Source organism: Chiloscyllium plagiosum, chromosome 9, assembly GCF_004010195.1.
Source record: "Chiloscyllium plagiosum isolate BGI_BamShark_2017 chromosome 9, ASM401019v2, whole genome shotgun sequence".
In the NCBI taxonomy this organism is placed as follows: domain Eukaryota; kingdom Metazoa; phylum Chordata; class Chondrichthyes; order Orectolobiformes; family Hemiscylliidae; genus Chiloscyllium; species Chiloscyllium plagiosum.
Window position 1 is genome coordinate 56,145,011 of NC_057718.1, and position 17,240 is coordinate 56,162,250.

General features: G+C 41.0%; 1 protein-coding gene across 6 annotated transcripts in view; it reads right to left on the reverse strand.

Moving 5' to 3' along the window:
• LOC122552874 (reticulon-4-like) overlaps positions 1 to 17,024 on the reverse strand; it is a 98,681-nt gene extending 81,657 nt beyond the window's left edge. The window contains exons 1-2 of one of the 6 annotated variants that reach the window (XM_043695969.1): positions 16,486 to 17,024; positions 6,100 to 6,135 (exon numbers count right to left, since the gene is read on the reverse strand). In XM_043695969.1, coding sequence (XP_043551904.1) covers positions 6,100 to 6,135; positions 16,486 to 16,819 — 370 coding nt within the window. In that variant the 5' untranslated portion in view covers positions 16,820 to 17,024. The remainder of the gene's footprint in view (positions 1 to 6,099; positions 6,136 to 16,485) is intronic. The other 5 variants (XM_043695971.1, XM_043695973.1, XM_043695970.1 and 2 more) reach the window with 5 other exon arrangements.
• Positions 17,025 to 17,240: the final 216 nt, after the last annotated feature.

Sequence of the window (17,240 nt, forward strand, 5' to 3'; positions counted from 1 at the left end):
TCCTCAACCACTCCTAATGTTACAAGCCCTTCACTCCAAGGATAATTCTTGTGAACCTCTTCCGGACTCCTTCCAAGGCTAGTATATCCTTTCCTTAGATATGTAGTCCTAAACTATTCACGATATTTCAAGTGTGGTCTCAGCAGTAGATCCCTACTCAACTTTTCTAGTCCTCCAAAAATGAATGCTAACATTGCATTTGCCTTCCTAATTTCAACCTGAACTTGCACATTATCCTTAAGAGAATCATGAACCAGGATCTAAGGCCCTTTGTGCTTCAGACTTCAGAAGCCTTTCCCCATTTAGAAAATAATCCACACTTCTATTCTTCCTGCCAAACTGCATAACCTTCTTTTCCCACATTATATTCTACCTGTCACTTCTTTACTCACTCTGCTCACCTATTCCTTCTACAGTCTCAGTTTCCTCAATGATACCTGTCCCTCCATCTATCCTTGCATCACTTACAAACTTAACAAGAGCCTCAAGATCATGCATCCAGATTGTTAAATGTATAATATAAATAGTTGTGGGCCCAACAGACCATTGCAGAACTGCACTAGTTGCTGGCTGTCATCCTGAAAAAGACCCAGTTATCCCCTCTCTCTGCATTCTGCCAGTCAGCCCATCCTCTATCCATGCCAGTTCCTTCCTCCTACCATGGGCTCTTATCTTATTTAGCAACCTCATTGCTTACCAGCCTATATTTTCTATCTTCTGTTTCCTTCCCTTATTAAACAGAGTGTTACTTTAACCATTTTCCAACTCTCTGGGACTTTCCCCAACTCCAGTGATTCTTGAAAGATCACCACCAATGCCTCTGCAATCTCAACTATCTCCTTTAGCACCCAGGAGTGCCATCCATCCAATCTAGTTGATTTAGACACCTTGAGACCTTTCAGCTTCGCTAGCTCATTCTCCTTGGCGATGATCACTACATTCACTTCTATCCCCAAATCTCAAAGTTCTGGTATGCTACTGGTGTCTTCCACTGTGAAGACTGATGTAAAGTACCTATTCAGTCCCTTGCCTATTTCTTCATTCCCCATTAGACTGCTGGAAAATGAGGTCTGAGAAGTAGTAACATCCATTCTTGCCTCGCTTATCTTTTAGATATGCAAAAAAAAAACCACTTAGAAACTTCTTTTATATTACTAGCTAGCCCACACATTTTATCTTCACACATTGCTTTTTTAGTTGTCCTGTGCTGGGTTTTAAAGGCTTCCTATTAATCTTCACCCAATGGCTTTTTTTGCTCTTATGCTACTGCTGTACCTCATTTATCCCAGAAACACCTACCATTGAAAGGGGAGCCTAGCAGGGAAGACAATCAACTCTCACCAACTCCTCCTCATGTCTTTCTAGTACAATTACATCCAATTCCAGTTTTCCCACCTCAAAATGCAGGGTGAAGTCTATCATTTTGTGGTCACTGTCCCCTTGGTGTTACTTCACCTTAAGTTCCCTAATCAACGCTGCCTCATTACACATCACGTGAAAGTGCTGGTGTTGGACTAGGGTGGACAAAGTTTAATTGCAGTCTTTGAAGGAGGAGGCCATTTGGGTTGTTTGGTAGTGGAATTGGTCCTCATGGGAGCAGATGCGGCAGAGGCGAAGGAATTGGGAATATGGGATGGCGTAATTTCCCCTCCAACGTGGTCGACGATGCTCTCCACCGCATCTCCTCCACTTTGCGCACCTCTGCCCTTGAACCCCGCCCCTCCAATCGCCACCAGGACAGAACCCCACTGGTCCTCACCTTCCACCCCACCAACCTCCAGATGCATCGTATCATCCTCTGTCATTTCCGCCATCTCCAAACAGACCCCACCATTAAGGATATATTTCCCTTCCCACCCCTATCAGCATTCCAGAGAGACCACTCCCTCCGCGACTCCCTCGTCAGGTCCACACACCCCGCCAACCCAACCTCCACTCCCGTCACCTTCTCCTGCAACCGCAAGAAGTACAAAACTTGCATCCACACCTCCCCCCCTCAACTCCCAAGGCCCCAATGGATCCTTCTATATCTGTCGCAAATTCACCTGCACCTCCACACACATCATTTACTGTATCCATTGCACCCGGTCTCCTCTACATTGGGGAGACAGGCCGCCTACTTGCGGAACGTTTCAGGGAAAACCTCTGGGAGACCCACACCAACCAACCTAACCGCCCCGTGGCTGAACACTAACTCCCTCTCCGCCAAGGACATGCAGGTCCTTGGCCTCCTCCATCGCCAGACCCTGGCCACATGACACTTGGAGGAAGAGCACCTCATCTTCCGCCTAGGGACCCTCCAACCACACGGGATGAATGTAGATTTCTCCAGCTTCATTTCCCCTCCCCCCACCTTACCTCAGTCCCAACCCTCATTCCTGAAGAAGGGTTTATGCCTGAAACGTCAATCCTCCTGTTCCTCGGATGCTGCCTGGCCTGTTTTTTCAGCACCACACTTTTCAACTCTAGTCTTATCACCTTGCCAATTTGCAATGTTTGTTAAAAGTAGTGGATAATCTGTCCAGTTTTAGATATCCTTTTGGCATGAAAACACCATGAAAAAAATATTTTAAAAATGCATTTCTTTAGTAGCAGGTATCTCAAAGTACTTTACATGCAATGTTACAAGGTAGGAAATGTGACAGATAATTCATGCCAAACTCTCTCAAACATCAAATGTAATAATGGCCAGATTATTCATGAGATATTAATCAAGATAAACATTAGCAAGAATACTTCATAAATGCTGTGTTCATTGTCAAAATAATGTAATGGGATCTTTTATATCCACACAAACTAGCCTATGGAATCCAAGTGTACTGTCATGTGAAATACTAAAGTCAGTACTTTCCCACTAATCCAAATCAGCTTGGATCATTTTCTTCAATCCCTGGAGTGGATCTTGAAACCAGAACTTCATGACTCAGCATTGCCAACTGAACCAGAGTCCTCAAAATTCATTACATGACATCAAGAATGACTTTTACTAAAGAGAACATCAATTAGAGATCTAATAGAGGTGTTCAAAATGGAGGTGCATTAAATCAAACATTCCATCAAAACATTGATAGCTGGAGGACAACATAAGTTTTGGATCACTTCAGAAGAGCAGAATCCACAGTATATTAAGGGCAGTTGATAAATTATTTTTCGAAAATAGCACAAGAAAGGATTAATTGTGATAATAAGATTCAGTATTTGACTCAGTAGACCCAGGTGCAATGATGTGAACGGCCACCTTCTACATTGTAGGGAAACAAGAAATATGATTATTCCATTTGCTTCCAGTGCACAGCTCCAAAAACTTAGATTCTGGAGTAATAAAACCTAGTTTAATCTAGGCACAAGTCAAGTTTGTATAGTTTTGACCTGAACAGCAGCAAGTCAGAGATTTTTTTAAAAACTAGATGTTAAGAAATACTTTTCTTCGAACATGAATGAAATAAGCCTTCAATAGCCATCAGGACCCATTTGAAAGTAAACATGAATCCAGAATGCTCAATTTCTAAATAACAAAGATGGCCCACACAAGTTTCATCTGCATAGTGTTTTAAACTGAAGTACGAAACCTTCACAGAACATTGACAAAATAAAATACTCTACAATTTGATGTTTAGCTCGTTGGCAAACAGCTGTCCAAAACCCTTCAAACTTTAATTAATTCTGATTCTACAATCGTCCTTTCACGATGAATATTCTCAAACAATCAATATTAAAATTCCTACCAAGAACACAGACCATTAGCCTTCCTGAAATTCTTGAAAATTCTCACTACGTACAAAGTCCCCAGTTTATTGTTAAAAGGTCATGATTTTTTTTCCACTATCTGACCACAAACATTTAACCAAACTGTTGTGTCCATCAGTCAATATCCTTATTAATTACACCTTTTCTTTGAAAAGTCTCACTCTTGATTCACAATATTTTCCAACTACCCAATTTGTCATTACTACAAGAGAAAAATGACTAGTCTTTAACAAAAAAAATGCTAACTATCCTTGATTAATCCATGCTTTTTAAAAAGCTATTTTAACTAATTACAATATTCATTAGATTAACTGTTATACTTTCAAGACATATTCCTTTCTTGCTTGAAAAATTATGAATTTACTTATTCAGAAGGGATTTTAGAATTGTACCCAGAGCCTCCAACTTTCTACGTTTAGAATGCACAGCAACAGTTTTATTTTTCAAAATAAATTCCTTTACTTCAGATACTTCAAACATTGAGACCACAACTTCATCTTTACACCACGGTTTAACAAAAACTAAAACACTGAATCATCTCAACCTGGCTGAAATCCAATCTTCTCCAATTGTTTTAGTTTTTACATATGTTTATAAAAGCCCTTACTAATTCTATTTAGGTGATGGCATTATTTTATATTCCTTTTAACTATTTGCATTTCATTTTCTATATTCCTAATTACCTTCACAGTTACAGCTGTCTATAGTCTTATCTACCTTTTAAAACGTCCCCTACATAGAAAATGAATGCAAATGCTAGACCAGAAATACATTGGACACAAAAAAAAATTCACTGGAGGTAATCATTGTGGCATTCAATGAACTACCTGATGTCTTGATGGTGACTAGAGAGTTAGAAGTTCCTATTTTACGACCTCAGCATTTCAGCCAACAATATCCGAAAGAGATAATCAGGTCATTTAATTTGTTGCCCATTGAACATACCATGTTGAAGTTGGCTGTGCATATCCTACACTGTATTAGCAAATCAACTTCAGTATTTCACTCGCTGTACAATTACTGGAGACATCTTCGGTTCGTGGAAGGCACAAAATAAAGGAATATTTTTTCTTCTTGTCTCAAACCAAGTTCCATTTGCGGATCATACCAATCCCTGCCAACCTTTTTGACTTTCTGGAGAGCATATGGTTGATCCTTGCTTCTATTCTCCCACATTCAATTCAACTAATATGACCAGTTACTTAGATATGGAAACTGAGGCATCCAATACTCATGAAACCTCATCTCTAAACAAAACCTTCACACGAGAATGATTATTTGGAGAACTGACGCAAATCAATAGAATTCAAAGCAAAAAAATCTGAAAATATAAAATATTCACTGCATTTGATACAAACAGAAGAAAAATCTCTTAAACAACCTTGTTAGAAATAAGTTTTGAACAAAACAATTGAGAGTAATACCTCAAATAAACAAGAACCACGGATGCCGGAAATCTGAGATATAAGATAAATTGCCAGGGAAACTCAGCAGGACTGACAGCATCTGTGGTGAGAAAACAGAGTTAATGCTTTGAGTCCAAAATGGGGCTGAAGAATCATTGGATTCAAAACATTAACTGTTTTCTCCCCACAGAAGCTGCCATACCTGCCAAATACCTCCTGAGCAATTTCTGTTAATAAAAGAGCAATATCTAGGTAGTCCTATCAAAATAAAGGTCTTCTACTTTGAGTTTCAGAATCAGTTAGATAATGCTCGAATTCAAGGCAGTAACAAAATTATCATTCCACACCATACATATGTCTGACAGTCAACATTGTTATGTTTTAAAGTATCATTTGTAGGAGACTGTTTGATATCTGGAGGTTTCTTCAGTTTACCAATATCAGTAGGAAACGTTAAAAACAGTCATTAGTTTTCATTTCTACCAGAGAAGCCAACACTGCAAGTTTAAATTCTAGATTGTGTTAATGTTTGTGTTGTACATTTTCCTTTTTAAAAAATCTTTTTCAAAAATGTAGCATATATTTGGGAAATTAGGTGTAAAAAAAAACCAAATTGATATCATTGATTGATTGCATTGTACATTGATTAAATTTAATCAATCTGTTTAGACATGCTAAACAATTCTAGAACAGGTTTGACTTGAACCCAGATCTCCTGACCAGGTGTAGGCACACTACACCACTATACAAGTCCCTTTGCAATAAACTGTTTCCGCACTACATAAATAAAAAAACTCTCCCAACCCAAACAGTGGTGATTAAGGTAAAAGATAATTTTAAATGGATTAAAGTTTTAAAATTAGCAATTAACAAATTATTTTTAAATCAAAAGTAATCAAATCAATTAATAATTTAAGGGCAATATAACAGATACCAGTGGTGTTACCTTCTGGATCTAGCTTCTGCTCTAGGAAAGTGTAACCTGCAAGCACAGCAGGAAGGAAAAAAAGTGGTAGTCAGTTCCAAACCAAATCAAAAGCTAAACATTGAGAAAAAACAGTGAATCATCAGAAGTATAAAGGGAAAATATCTATTTTCACACCCAATTTTATTGCATAATCTTGCCATTCATCCCAAAAGGTTTTTTTTACGCTCTACATGATCTTCCCCCTTCACTTCACCTCAATTAAATTCAATTCCTTTCTCTTACTTCAACTCCTCCTTGTGGGAGAGAACTTTTATTCTAATCACTGTCTCAGCAAACACCCAATAAGATGTTAGTGACCATCTTTGATTTTCCCCCAGTTGCAGAAAACCATCTCTGCATTTACAACAAACCCCTTCATAAACTTCCAAGCGTCTTGAGGTTATCCCTTAGTCTTCATCTTTTTCTCAAAAAAAAAGCAAAGGTCTGTTCAGTATAGCTTCTCAGTTATCATTCTTATCTTGATTCTCCAATTCTATATCTATTTCATCATAAAACACCAGAATTGGTTCCAAGATTCTAAATGTAGGCTAACCAACATTTTTAAAAAGGCTTTACATAATTATCTTCTCTCAACAGTTCTATCTTCCAGAAAAACAGCAAATCTTAACAGCATTGGCTGGATCTGTGGATTCAGAGCAGACTATGTTCTAAAAAAGATCAAACCATGACAAACAGGTCAGTTGAGCCATTGATTGACGAGTACATTTTTCCTATTTTCTCTCGAAAAGTGGACACTTGTTTGAGTTAGGAGCTGGGAAATTAAGAATATTTGAAACTTAATTGGTTAAGTAAAACATAATTAGGATGAAGGGCAAATGTTGTAGCATTACCCACTGTGACCTCATCTGTAATTGTATTTACAGCTCAAGCAATTTCAGCTCAGAGTTCAAAGCTGAGGGTACTACAATTGATAACATTTCTGATGTATCTGCACACAGTTGCCTGAGGCAGTCACAATGCTTAAGCTAGTTCTTCACATTGGCTCATGGTCAAGTTGTTATCAGACTGCTGCTGAGGCAGGTATGAGCATCTAGGAATTAGAAGTGAAGGAACATTGCTCTTGCTATTGTTCAACAGGTTTGAGGTTCTAGGTGATTTGACAGATCAAAGTCAGGGTTGCAAAGTGGGTGAACAAACTTAACAGGACACCACAGTGCAGAGTACCCCAAGTAGAGGAAGCAAAAAAAAGGAATTCAGCTGTAAAAGAGAGGTAGTGTAGTTGATGGAACATACACTCAGCTGCAAAAAGCAGTGTAAGAAGCTTGCGCAATAATCGTTCTGCTGAGGACTGGAGAGGAACTTGTAGTGGGAGGAAAAGTACAAGTGTTTGCGATACACGTGGGGACCAATATAAATCAGAAAAAGGAGGTTCTGAACAGGGATTAGTAATATCTAGGAACTCAAAATACAATTTATACTAGTAGAGAAGGCTTTAGAAATAAGGTTGGGAAGAGAATCACAAGAGGAAATGGAAAGTTAAGGTCAAGGCAATACAGTATTCGATATACTAATATCAGAAACAATGCATACAATACAATAATACACCAGCAGGTAGGGCAGAGTGTGGAAGAATAGTAGAAAGACAATTAGAAGCTCTACCTAAATGCACACAGCACTCATACAACAGATGAACTGACAGCACTAAAAGAAATATTATTGATACTGATTACAGAAACCAGGGCTGGGACCTGAATATTTAACATTTGATATTTCAGAAGGGCAGGAGTTAAGGAAAAGATGTAGTTAGCTCTTAAGAAAAAAAAAGGTTAGATCAGTACAGTAGAATCACGCAATCCCTATGGCGTGGAAGCAGGCTATTCAGCCCATCAGGTCCGTATCAATCCAGTGAACAGCATTCCACCTAAACACATGCCCCTAATCCACATAGCCTGCACATTATGGGCAATGGGAGGAAACCAGAGTACCCAGAAGAAACTCATGCAGACACAGAGAATGTGCAAGCTCTACAAAGACAGTTGTCCAAGGTTGGATGCAAGTCCTGGTCCCTGGCACTGCAAGGCAGCAGTGCTAACCACAGAGCCTCCATAACTTTGGTTCAGAGTAGCAAAGTGTACAGTTTAGTTGGAAATAAGAGACAACAAAGGAAACTTAGTTGTGGGATTAGCATATGGGTCTACTGGCAGTAGCTATACCAAGGCAAAGTACACAATGAAATAATACAGGTACAATTATAGCAGGCACAGAGTTTAAGATTAGTGGCAGATCAAGCAAGCTTTAGGACTAGCAGATAGCAATAAGGAAATGAAAGAAGAGCATTTTTTAAAATTCACTCAAAGGACATGGGCATCTCCGGCTAGGCCAGCATTTATTGCCTTTCCCTAGTTGCCCTCGAGAACTTGGTGAACTTACTTTTTTAACCAACAGGACAGATAAGGAAATACAAGGGTGGTCAATCCATGATCATATTGAATGGCAGAGCAAGGTCAAGGGTCCAAAAGGAACACTCTTGCTCTTAGTTTCTGTAAAGGGTTCTATAAAGAATTGACTTAGCAATTAAGAAGTCACAGCTTACAGCAATTAAAAAGGTAAAATAAACTGTCCCAAACATGTCCTGAAATCATCTTCCAGGCTTAAGATGCTTTTTCTACAGAGCAAAACAGTTTCTTCATTTCCAGAGATCCTATTGTCTGAAACAAATCATTCACCCCCTACCCAAGTGCTCCGCTACCTGAGAGTCAATCATAGTCACTGGCAGTCCTTTGTCACCAATGACTGATCACCAACTTTATACATCCTTTGGTCAGGCAGCTGTATAAACAGAATTACAGTGAGTGTCAGACAATATTCTCCAAAAGCTGTGCATGTTTACAGATGCTCAGAAGGTCTGTGCAAGGTGATCAATGTGCCAATACCATTTGCAGCTTTGACTTCCTGTCCTAGAAGTTGTTGCCACACAAACCTTATACGTCTGCATAGGAGAAGAAATAATTAGTGGAACGCTGGTGTTAGGTTACATGCTTTGAAGTGCAGAAATCCTTCAATACTACTTGCTTTTATTTTAAAATAATTGCCTTTCCATTTTATTCCATAATCAAAAATATAGAAAAAAAAGTTTTTTCAGCATTTAAAGAACGATGTAATTCCACTGGAAGCAGTTCAGAGAAGGTTCATTTCTGGTTTGAGGGGTTGTCAGATCAGACCTAGGTTCAATGGAGTTTAGAAGAATGAGGTGATCTTAATGAAATGTAAATTTTGAGGGAACATGACTGGGTGGATGATGAGAGACTGTTTCCCTTTGTTGGAAAGTCTAAAACTAAACAGGCACGTTTGGAAAATAAGAGGTCTCCCATTTAAGAGGGAGGTGAGGAGGAATCTTTTCTCAGGGCTGAGAGACATTGGAATTTTCCTCCAAAGAAAGCAGAAAAAAAATTAAAGGCTAAGTTGCAGAATGTTTTCACAAGGACGTCAAGGGTTTTGTCAGCAGGCATGGAAGTAGAGTTAAGGCTGCAATCAGATCAGCCATGATTTCTGAATGATAGTATAAGGGGAAGGTTCAAGAGACTGAATGGCCTACTCATGCTCCCATTTCTTTATGATATAACAAAAGCCTTGCACTTTATTTTGTAAATAGTTTTATTGACTTGCTTTTGTACTTTTAATGGTTTGTTTCAGAAATAGTAGAAGTTGTAATCAGAAATGCTTTCCTTTATTGGTCAGAGTATTGAGTACAGGAGTTGGGAGGTCATGTTGCGGCTGTACAGGACATTGGTTAGGCCACTGTTGGAATATTGCATGCAATTCTGGTCTCCTTCCTATCAGAAAGATGTTGTGAAACTTGAAAAGGTTCAGAAAAGATTTAAAAGGATGTTGCCAGGGTTGGAGAATCTGAGCTACAGGGAGAGGCTGAACAGGCTGGGGGTGTTTTCCCTGGAGCGTCGAAGGCCAATTCAATAAATACTTTGTGTCATCCGTCATGGAAACAGAACCAATGTCTGAAAAATGTTGGGAAGCACAGTATCTAGTGAGAGGGAGGAACTGAAAGAAATTAGTAGGGAAATAAATGGGATTAAAGGCCAATAAATCCCCAAGGTCAGAATCTACATCCCAGAGTACTCGAGAAGATGGGCCTAGAAATAATAGATGCACTGAGCCACCTTTCAAGATTGTATAGACTCTGGATCAGTCCCTATAGATCAGAGGGTCACTAATGTAACCCCACTATTTAATAAAAGGTAGAGAAACTGGGAACTGTAGGCCTATTAGCCTGACATTGGCAACAGGAAAAATGCAAGAGACCATTTAAAAATATTTAAATAGCATAGTACTTGAAAAGTAGTGATAAGATTGGACAGAATCAACATGGACTTACAAATCTACCAGAATTTTGCAACATTGGAATTAGTGGAGTTGATAAGGGAGAAGCAGCCGATGTGGTTTACCTGGACTTGCAGAAGACTTTTGATAAAGGTCCCATTTAAGAAATTAGCAAGTAAAAATAAAGTATATGGGATTGGGGAGAGACAGCATACCAACAGATACAGAATTCGACTGTCAGGGAAGAGTGGGAATAAACAGTTCTTTCTATAAGTGGCAACCAGTAACTAGCGGGGTACTGCAGGGGAGGCAGCCCAGGATTTCCACATCCTTGAGGTGCGAGGGACAGTTAAGATAGTTGGCCACATCGCAGTGAGGCTGGGTGGTGCATGCAGACCACAGGTGTTCCCTGAACCACTCTGCAAGTTGGCGTTCTGTCTCCAACGTCGAGGAGACCACAGAGAGCAGTGGATGCAGTAGATGAGGTGGGTGGATGTGCAGGAAAATCTCTGCTGGATTTGAAATTATCCTTTGAAATCTTGGATGGAGGTGAGGGGGGGGGGGGCGGGGGAAGGTGTGGAGGCAGGTTTGATCCAGGTCATCCTTGTTGCAGTTGGACGGGTGGGGTTCAAGAGCAGAGGTGTAGGACATGGAGATGAGATGGAGGGCACTGTTGATCATGTGGGAAGGGAAATTGCTGTCCTTGAAATAGGAGAATATCTGGGATGTCCTGGTGTAGAATTTCTCCTCCTGGGAGCAGATATGGCAGAGGCAGATGAATATGAATTGGAAGTAAGGGATCATATTTTTAACGGCGGGGAGGTGGGGAAAACACATAGTCAAAGCCACTGTGGGAGCCGGTGAGTTTCAAACGGATGTCCACGTTGAGTCGGTCACTGGAAACGTCACAGATAGTCCATGTGAATTTGAGGTCAGGGTGGAAGATGTTCAAGTTGATGAATTATTCAATCTCCTCATGGGGTCACAAGGTGGGGCTGATGCAGTCATTAACAGAGCAGAGGAAAAGGTGGGGGAATGGTGCTGGTGTAATTCAAGAGGGACTATTCCACAAAGAGGCAGGCATAACCGGGGCCCATGGCTAATCCTCTGGTCAGTAGGAAGTGGGAGGATTAAAATGAGAAGTCGTCGAGGGTGAGGACCAGTTCTGCCAATCGAATGAAAGTGTTGGTGGAGGAGGGCTAGTTGGATCAGTGGGAGAGGAAGAAACAGAGGGCGATTAGGTTTTCATGTTAATGGTTGGAGGTGTATAGGGACTGGATGTCAATGGTGAAGAGTTGGTGTTGGGGGCTGGGGAAATCAAAAGTCATGGAGGAGTTGAAGGGCGTAGGTGGTGTCCTGGATATATATGTGGAATTTATGGACAGGACAGGACGGAGTCGAGATATATGGGGATAAGGTCAGTGGGGCAGGAACAGGTGGAGACAGTTGCATTGACTAGGGTAGTCAGGTTTGTGGAATTTGGATAAGAGGTTGAATCAGGTGGTGCAGGGTTGGGGAACTATTAGGTTGGAAGCTGTGAATGGAAGATTGCTTGAGGTGATAAGGTTATGGGTGGTTTGGGAGACGATGGTTTGGTGATAAGAGGCAAGGTCGTGGTTATGGGGCAGTAGGAGGTGGTGTCAGCAAGTTGGCATCTGGCTTCAGTGAGGTAGAGTTTGCGTGCCATACTACCACTGCACCCCTTGTCAGCTAGTTTAACAGTGAGGTTTGGGTTGGAGCTGAAGGAGTGAAAGGCTGCTTATGCAAGAGTAAAAGTTTGGAGTGGGTAAGAGGGGTTGACAGGTTGAGGCAGTCAATTTTGCGATGGCAGTTGGAGATAGAGGTCAAGGAGGAAACAAACATAATGGCTACAAGTTGCAGTCAACACAAAGCTGGGTGGAAGGATGAGCTGAGAGGAGGATGGAGCGATGGTTCAGTGTGTTTTGCACAAGCTGAGTGAGTGAGCAAATTCATGGCAGATGAACTGTAATGTGGAAAGTGTGACGTTATCCACTTTGGATATTAAAAACAGGAAGGCAGATTATCTGACTGGCAAGAAATTGGCAACGGACAAGGTGCAACAAGACCTGGGTGTCTTGTTCATTGTTCACTTAAAAGTAAGCATGCACGTGACCCAGACAGTAAAGACAGCAAATGGTATGGTGACCTTCAAGGAAGGGGAGCAGGGATGTCTTGCTACAATTGTACCTGAAGTAGTTTATGTAGTTTTCGTCTCCTTGTCAGAGGATGGATGTTCTGGTTATGGAGGAAGTGCAACAAACTTTGCCAGACTTATTCCTGGGATGCCAGGGCTGATATATAAATAGACAGATCAGATCGGTTAGGACTATTTTCACTGGAGTTTAGAAGAATGATGGGGTGGAATATCATAAGTTATAAAATTCTAACAGGACTATTCTAATCACAGGATGTTCCCGATGACTGCTGAGTCTGGAAACAGGGGTCAAGGTTTAAGGACAATGGGGTAGGCAACTTAGGATTGAAATGAGGAGATATTCTTCAGCCAGAGAGTGAAAGCCTGGGAAACTTTCTCCCACAATAAACAAGTGTGGCCAAAACTCTGAATATTTCCAAAGGAGATAGACATAGCTCTTAGGGATAAAGGGATCAAAGGATATAGGGGGAAAGCTGAAAAACAGCTGAGTTGGATAATCAGCCATGATCATATCGAATAACAGCAGACTTGAAAGGTTGTGCGGCCTATTTCTGCCCCACTTTCTATGTTTTTCAGTGTACTTGATCCATTAGACCCCAGTGTTCCTCTACCAATGTTAGACATTTATTTTCCAAGTATTAGTGGCATACCCTTGCTCGAAGTGTTAACAAACATTTACTCATAGTAAGGCTTTTTTAACCAATTACATCCACATTCGACAAATGTTTTCACGTGTACATTCTCCCCCAATCTGGTGACTTCAAATTATTAATAAGCATAGAAATGACAACTAGTTTCATCAGAATGTTCTCCTTCAAGCATTTCTTAACCAATTCTGCAATAATCTCATCTCTTCAACAACAACTGCTCCTTTCAACCAATTTGCCAACACGCAGCGGTAGTCACTCCTGCCAAACCAAGGTGGGAATCTATCATTTGACACAATATATGGTAATGCAGTTGTACCACCTTACTGCTGTGAGCAATGGCTTAGTTAAATCATGCAGTTAACTCAATTGTATGTACAGAAGCTAAATTACTAAAATCCATTACAAACACAATCAAAGCTCCAAATTCAGAGCAGCTTTTAATTGCAGAACAAAGGTTTACAGCAATTTACAGTTGCTAGATTCATGATAAATATTAGCTTAATCTTTACGGAAGTCACATTCCGCTGTAATTTAGACCCTAAAATACATACAAATATCAGTTAAATCTCTGCAAATCACTAGTTCCAGTACATATGGGAAAAGTTTGTTTGCTGAAAGTATGTTTTTAAAGCATATCATACTTTTGAGTAAAATAATTTTCATTCACCAAAATGGAGGTGTGGTGGTTATTCTTGAATCTCACCATCGTGAAAGTTTTAGAACATACCATAACAAATTCTAACTTAGCCATCTGATGCCCATAGCAGTACCCGTGAATCAACTTTAGTTATCTTACCTAATGGTTGTAAGCTTGTTTTGCATGCTAGTGAATCTTTGCCATCCCTTTAACCCTGCTCGTGGAAACTTTTGTCTGAAGTATTATGATGCTTACCTGCTTAAAATTTTATTCACTGACTCATTAAGGCTCCTATTCAAGTACTTCATGTTAAAAGAGGGGTAAAATAAGTAACACTTATGTGCTTTCCAAGCCACATGTGAAAAGAGCCACTGAAGCATGTCACAAGAATGTTCACGGTCAAAAACAAACTGGCGCAGCTTTAGAAGAGCCAGCAACAGCTGAGTGTAAGTTTTGCAAATTCTAATCCTCAAGAGGCAAATCAAAAAGTGGAATTGCAATCAATACACCTGCACAGTAACAAAATCAGTAAGGAAAGAACAAACATCACACAAAAGTTGACTTGCAGGGCAAGGTGTCAAGCCTGAACAGATGAGAACAGCTGATCGATTAGCAGCAAACATCTCCAGTAAGAGGGAAAGAGTAAAGTAGTTAGTACATGTCCTGTTAGCAACTTTAAACACAGTCAGGTTAGGAGTGATAGAAGATGCAAAAGAACAAAGACATTGCATCCAAAAAATGGAGGATGGGTAAGTAGCAAGGTCTCACAAGCAGACATGACCTCAGATATTGGCCAAAACAACAGGGATTAAAATAGGCTGTGACTGGGAGGTCAGGTCAGGTCAGCTCAGCTCTTGCGGGTCCAGCTGAGATGTTCGGCGAAACGTTCCCTTAGTTCACGTTTGGTCTCCCCAACGTAGAGAAGACCGCATCAGGAGCGCTGGATACAGTAAACTAGGTTGGAGAAGCAAGTGAACCTCTATCTCACCTAGAAGGACTGTTTGAGGCCTTGGGACCCAACAGGGACCCCAAGTATAAAATTTAAAAAGTAGATAGCATCCACAGATTAAAAAGATTCAACGTGAATGGTGTTAGGGGAGAATCTAAGAATCAAAGACAAAATCAGTTTCTGAAATACTGGCAAAATAATGAGTTGCTTTAAGATCACTGTCAAATTTGCTATGTTTCCGCAAATCAGCCGTAATTCCTCACTGATTAACCCAAGGAACTATACATGTAGGTTCAACACAGATTCACCATTTAGACTACTTGAGCTGACTTAAAAAGGGACAGACAGGTTGGTGCCGAACATATCAACAAAATTTCAGAATGCCCAAGAACAACATGAGATATATGTTGGTCAACTGGAAGTTTTCCCAGAACTCTCTTACTGTGCTACCACCTAGACTGCCAATTGATTGTTGTAAATACCACCTTACCCATTTCACCTCTGGTTGGAATGCTTATGTATGAAGAGCTCATGAACTGGAGGTAAACATTAAAATTCTATTTGAAGTAAATAATTTTCTCCTGACCCTTGAGGCAATATTAATTTCAATTGGAACCAGTTTTGAAACATTATGCTGCAGTGTGACACTAAGAGGACCCATGCAGCTTTTTAGTTTTCAGTCAGCTGCAATCATTGCTCCACATCAATTCCAGATATTGAAGAGATTACAAAGCGGGTCAAAACAAAAAAAGTGACCAAATACTTTGGCAGTTAACAGTTGCCATAATCAAACTAATCCTTGCCGACATTTAATTAAGTGAATCATTCCTTTGTACGAATTTGACTGCACACACGTAACACTAAAACTAAAACAGAAAATGCTGGAAAATCTCAGCAGGTCTGGGGAACATCTGTGGAGAGAGACAGAGTTAGTGACCCTTCTTCACAACTGACATCATACCGCATGGCCAGCCGCTCCTGTCAGAAGGCCCACCCACCCACACATGGTGATTGGAGATGCCGTCGGCACTATCTTCCTGATTAACACTGGCTCTGACCAATCAACGGCGATGTCCCGGCGACAGTCAATGAAAACGGCAGGAAACGGCCCGCTGGCTGATTTCCCTTTCTCATGCTGCCTGACAACCGATTATAGCGGTTACATTACGCCAACTGAAGCATTGTCTCTCATTTAAACCCTAAAGTCTATACACTACACACCCAAACCTTTTAACAATCGGGAGGCAGCATTCGGACCGTCATGTCCGGCCTCTGCCAGTTCTAGTCCCTTTGTTTATCTCGGTTCTTTAAATTTCCCTTTCGAAGTTACTGGATCTGCAACCACCGCCCTTTCAACAGGGCTATCGAAGATCGTGACTCACTGGCTTCATTCTGATTTTACCAGTCACTTAAAACTTCGCCATTTAAACACAAATCGCAATTAAAAACACAATACAACGAACTGCTTCATCGCTGTGGCGGAAAGTGCGGGACGTGTTAACTTACTTTCAGATGTAAATTCTAGTTAAAAATGTAAGAATGTCGAACTAAAAGTGGGGCGACGTTGTGGAGCCTCATGCTCTCTGGTTGAGTTGGTTACCACTGTATCTTGTTATAATGAGCCGTGGTGAGTGAAGTTGGTAGTTCTAAAACTTACCGGCAGACTCTGGACAAGTCTTGGCGGACACTGTGGATGTAGCAGGCGCCGTCTCTGAGGTGGAGTCCGGTTCTGGTCGGCTTCTGGGGGGCAGAAGTGGAGGAATCTGGGTATCCTCATCGCCGATGTTAGTGCTCTCTGCCAGCTCGAAGCCGCTGGGAGCCGGAGGTACAGGGACCGAAGGTACAAATCTGGGTGCGTCGCCAGCCCCAGGCTTGAGAGGATCCAAATCATCCAGCATTTCCTCCATACCTTCGGCGGTACGATCGTCAACAACGTCGTCTAAACGAGCCGAGGACGAGACAGAAGGAGACTGCCATTCGGGATCTGTCATGGTTCTGACTTAGTTATTTTGAAATCTTCAGCCTTTATTTTAAAAACAAATTTAACTGTTCGCCTTCACCTACCTAATTGACTTAAAACGCTAAAGCGTCGCTGATGCCTGTTCGAAAGGTTGAGAAGTGCGCCACCAGACAGAGGCGGGTATAATTGAGTAAAAAGGCAGGAGACCACCCCTCCCTGCCCACTCCCCTTGTGCGGTGATTATAATAATAGAAAATGGCGTCGCCGTGATTCATAGAAACCTGGTGCCGCCGGCTCCGGAGACCAGCCCAACCTAGAGGAGGTGAATGAACTGAATGATGTTGTGTTCAGCCAATCAACAAAGCGGACGACGGTCAAACTCGGCGCCGGTGGATCAGTCTGGACCAATGAAAATAAAGGGGTTTGAGGTTATAATCTGATTGGTTAGACGA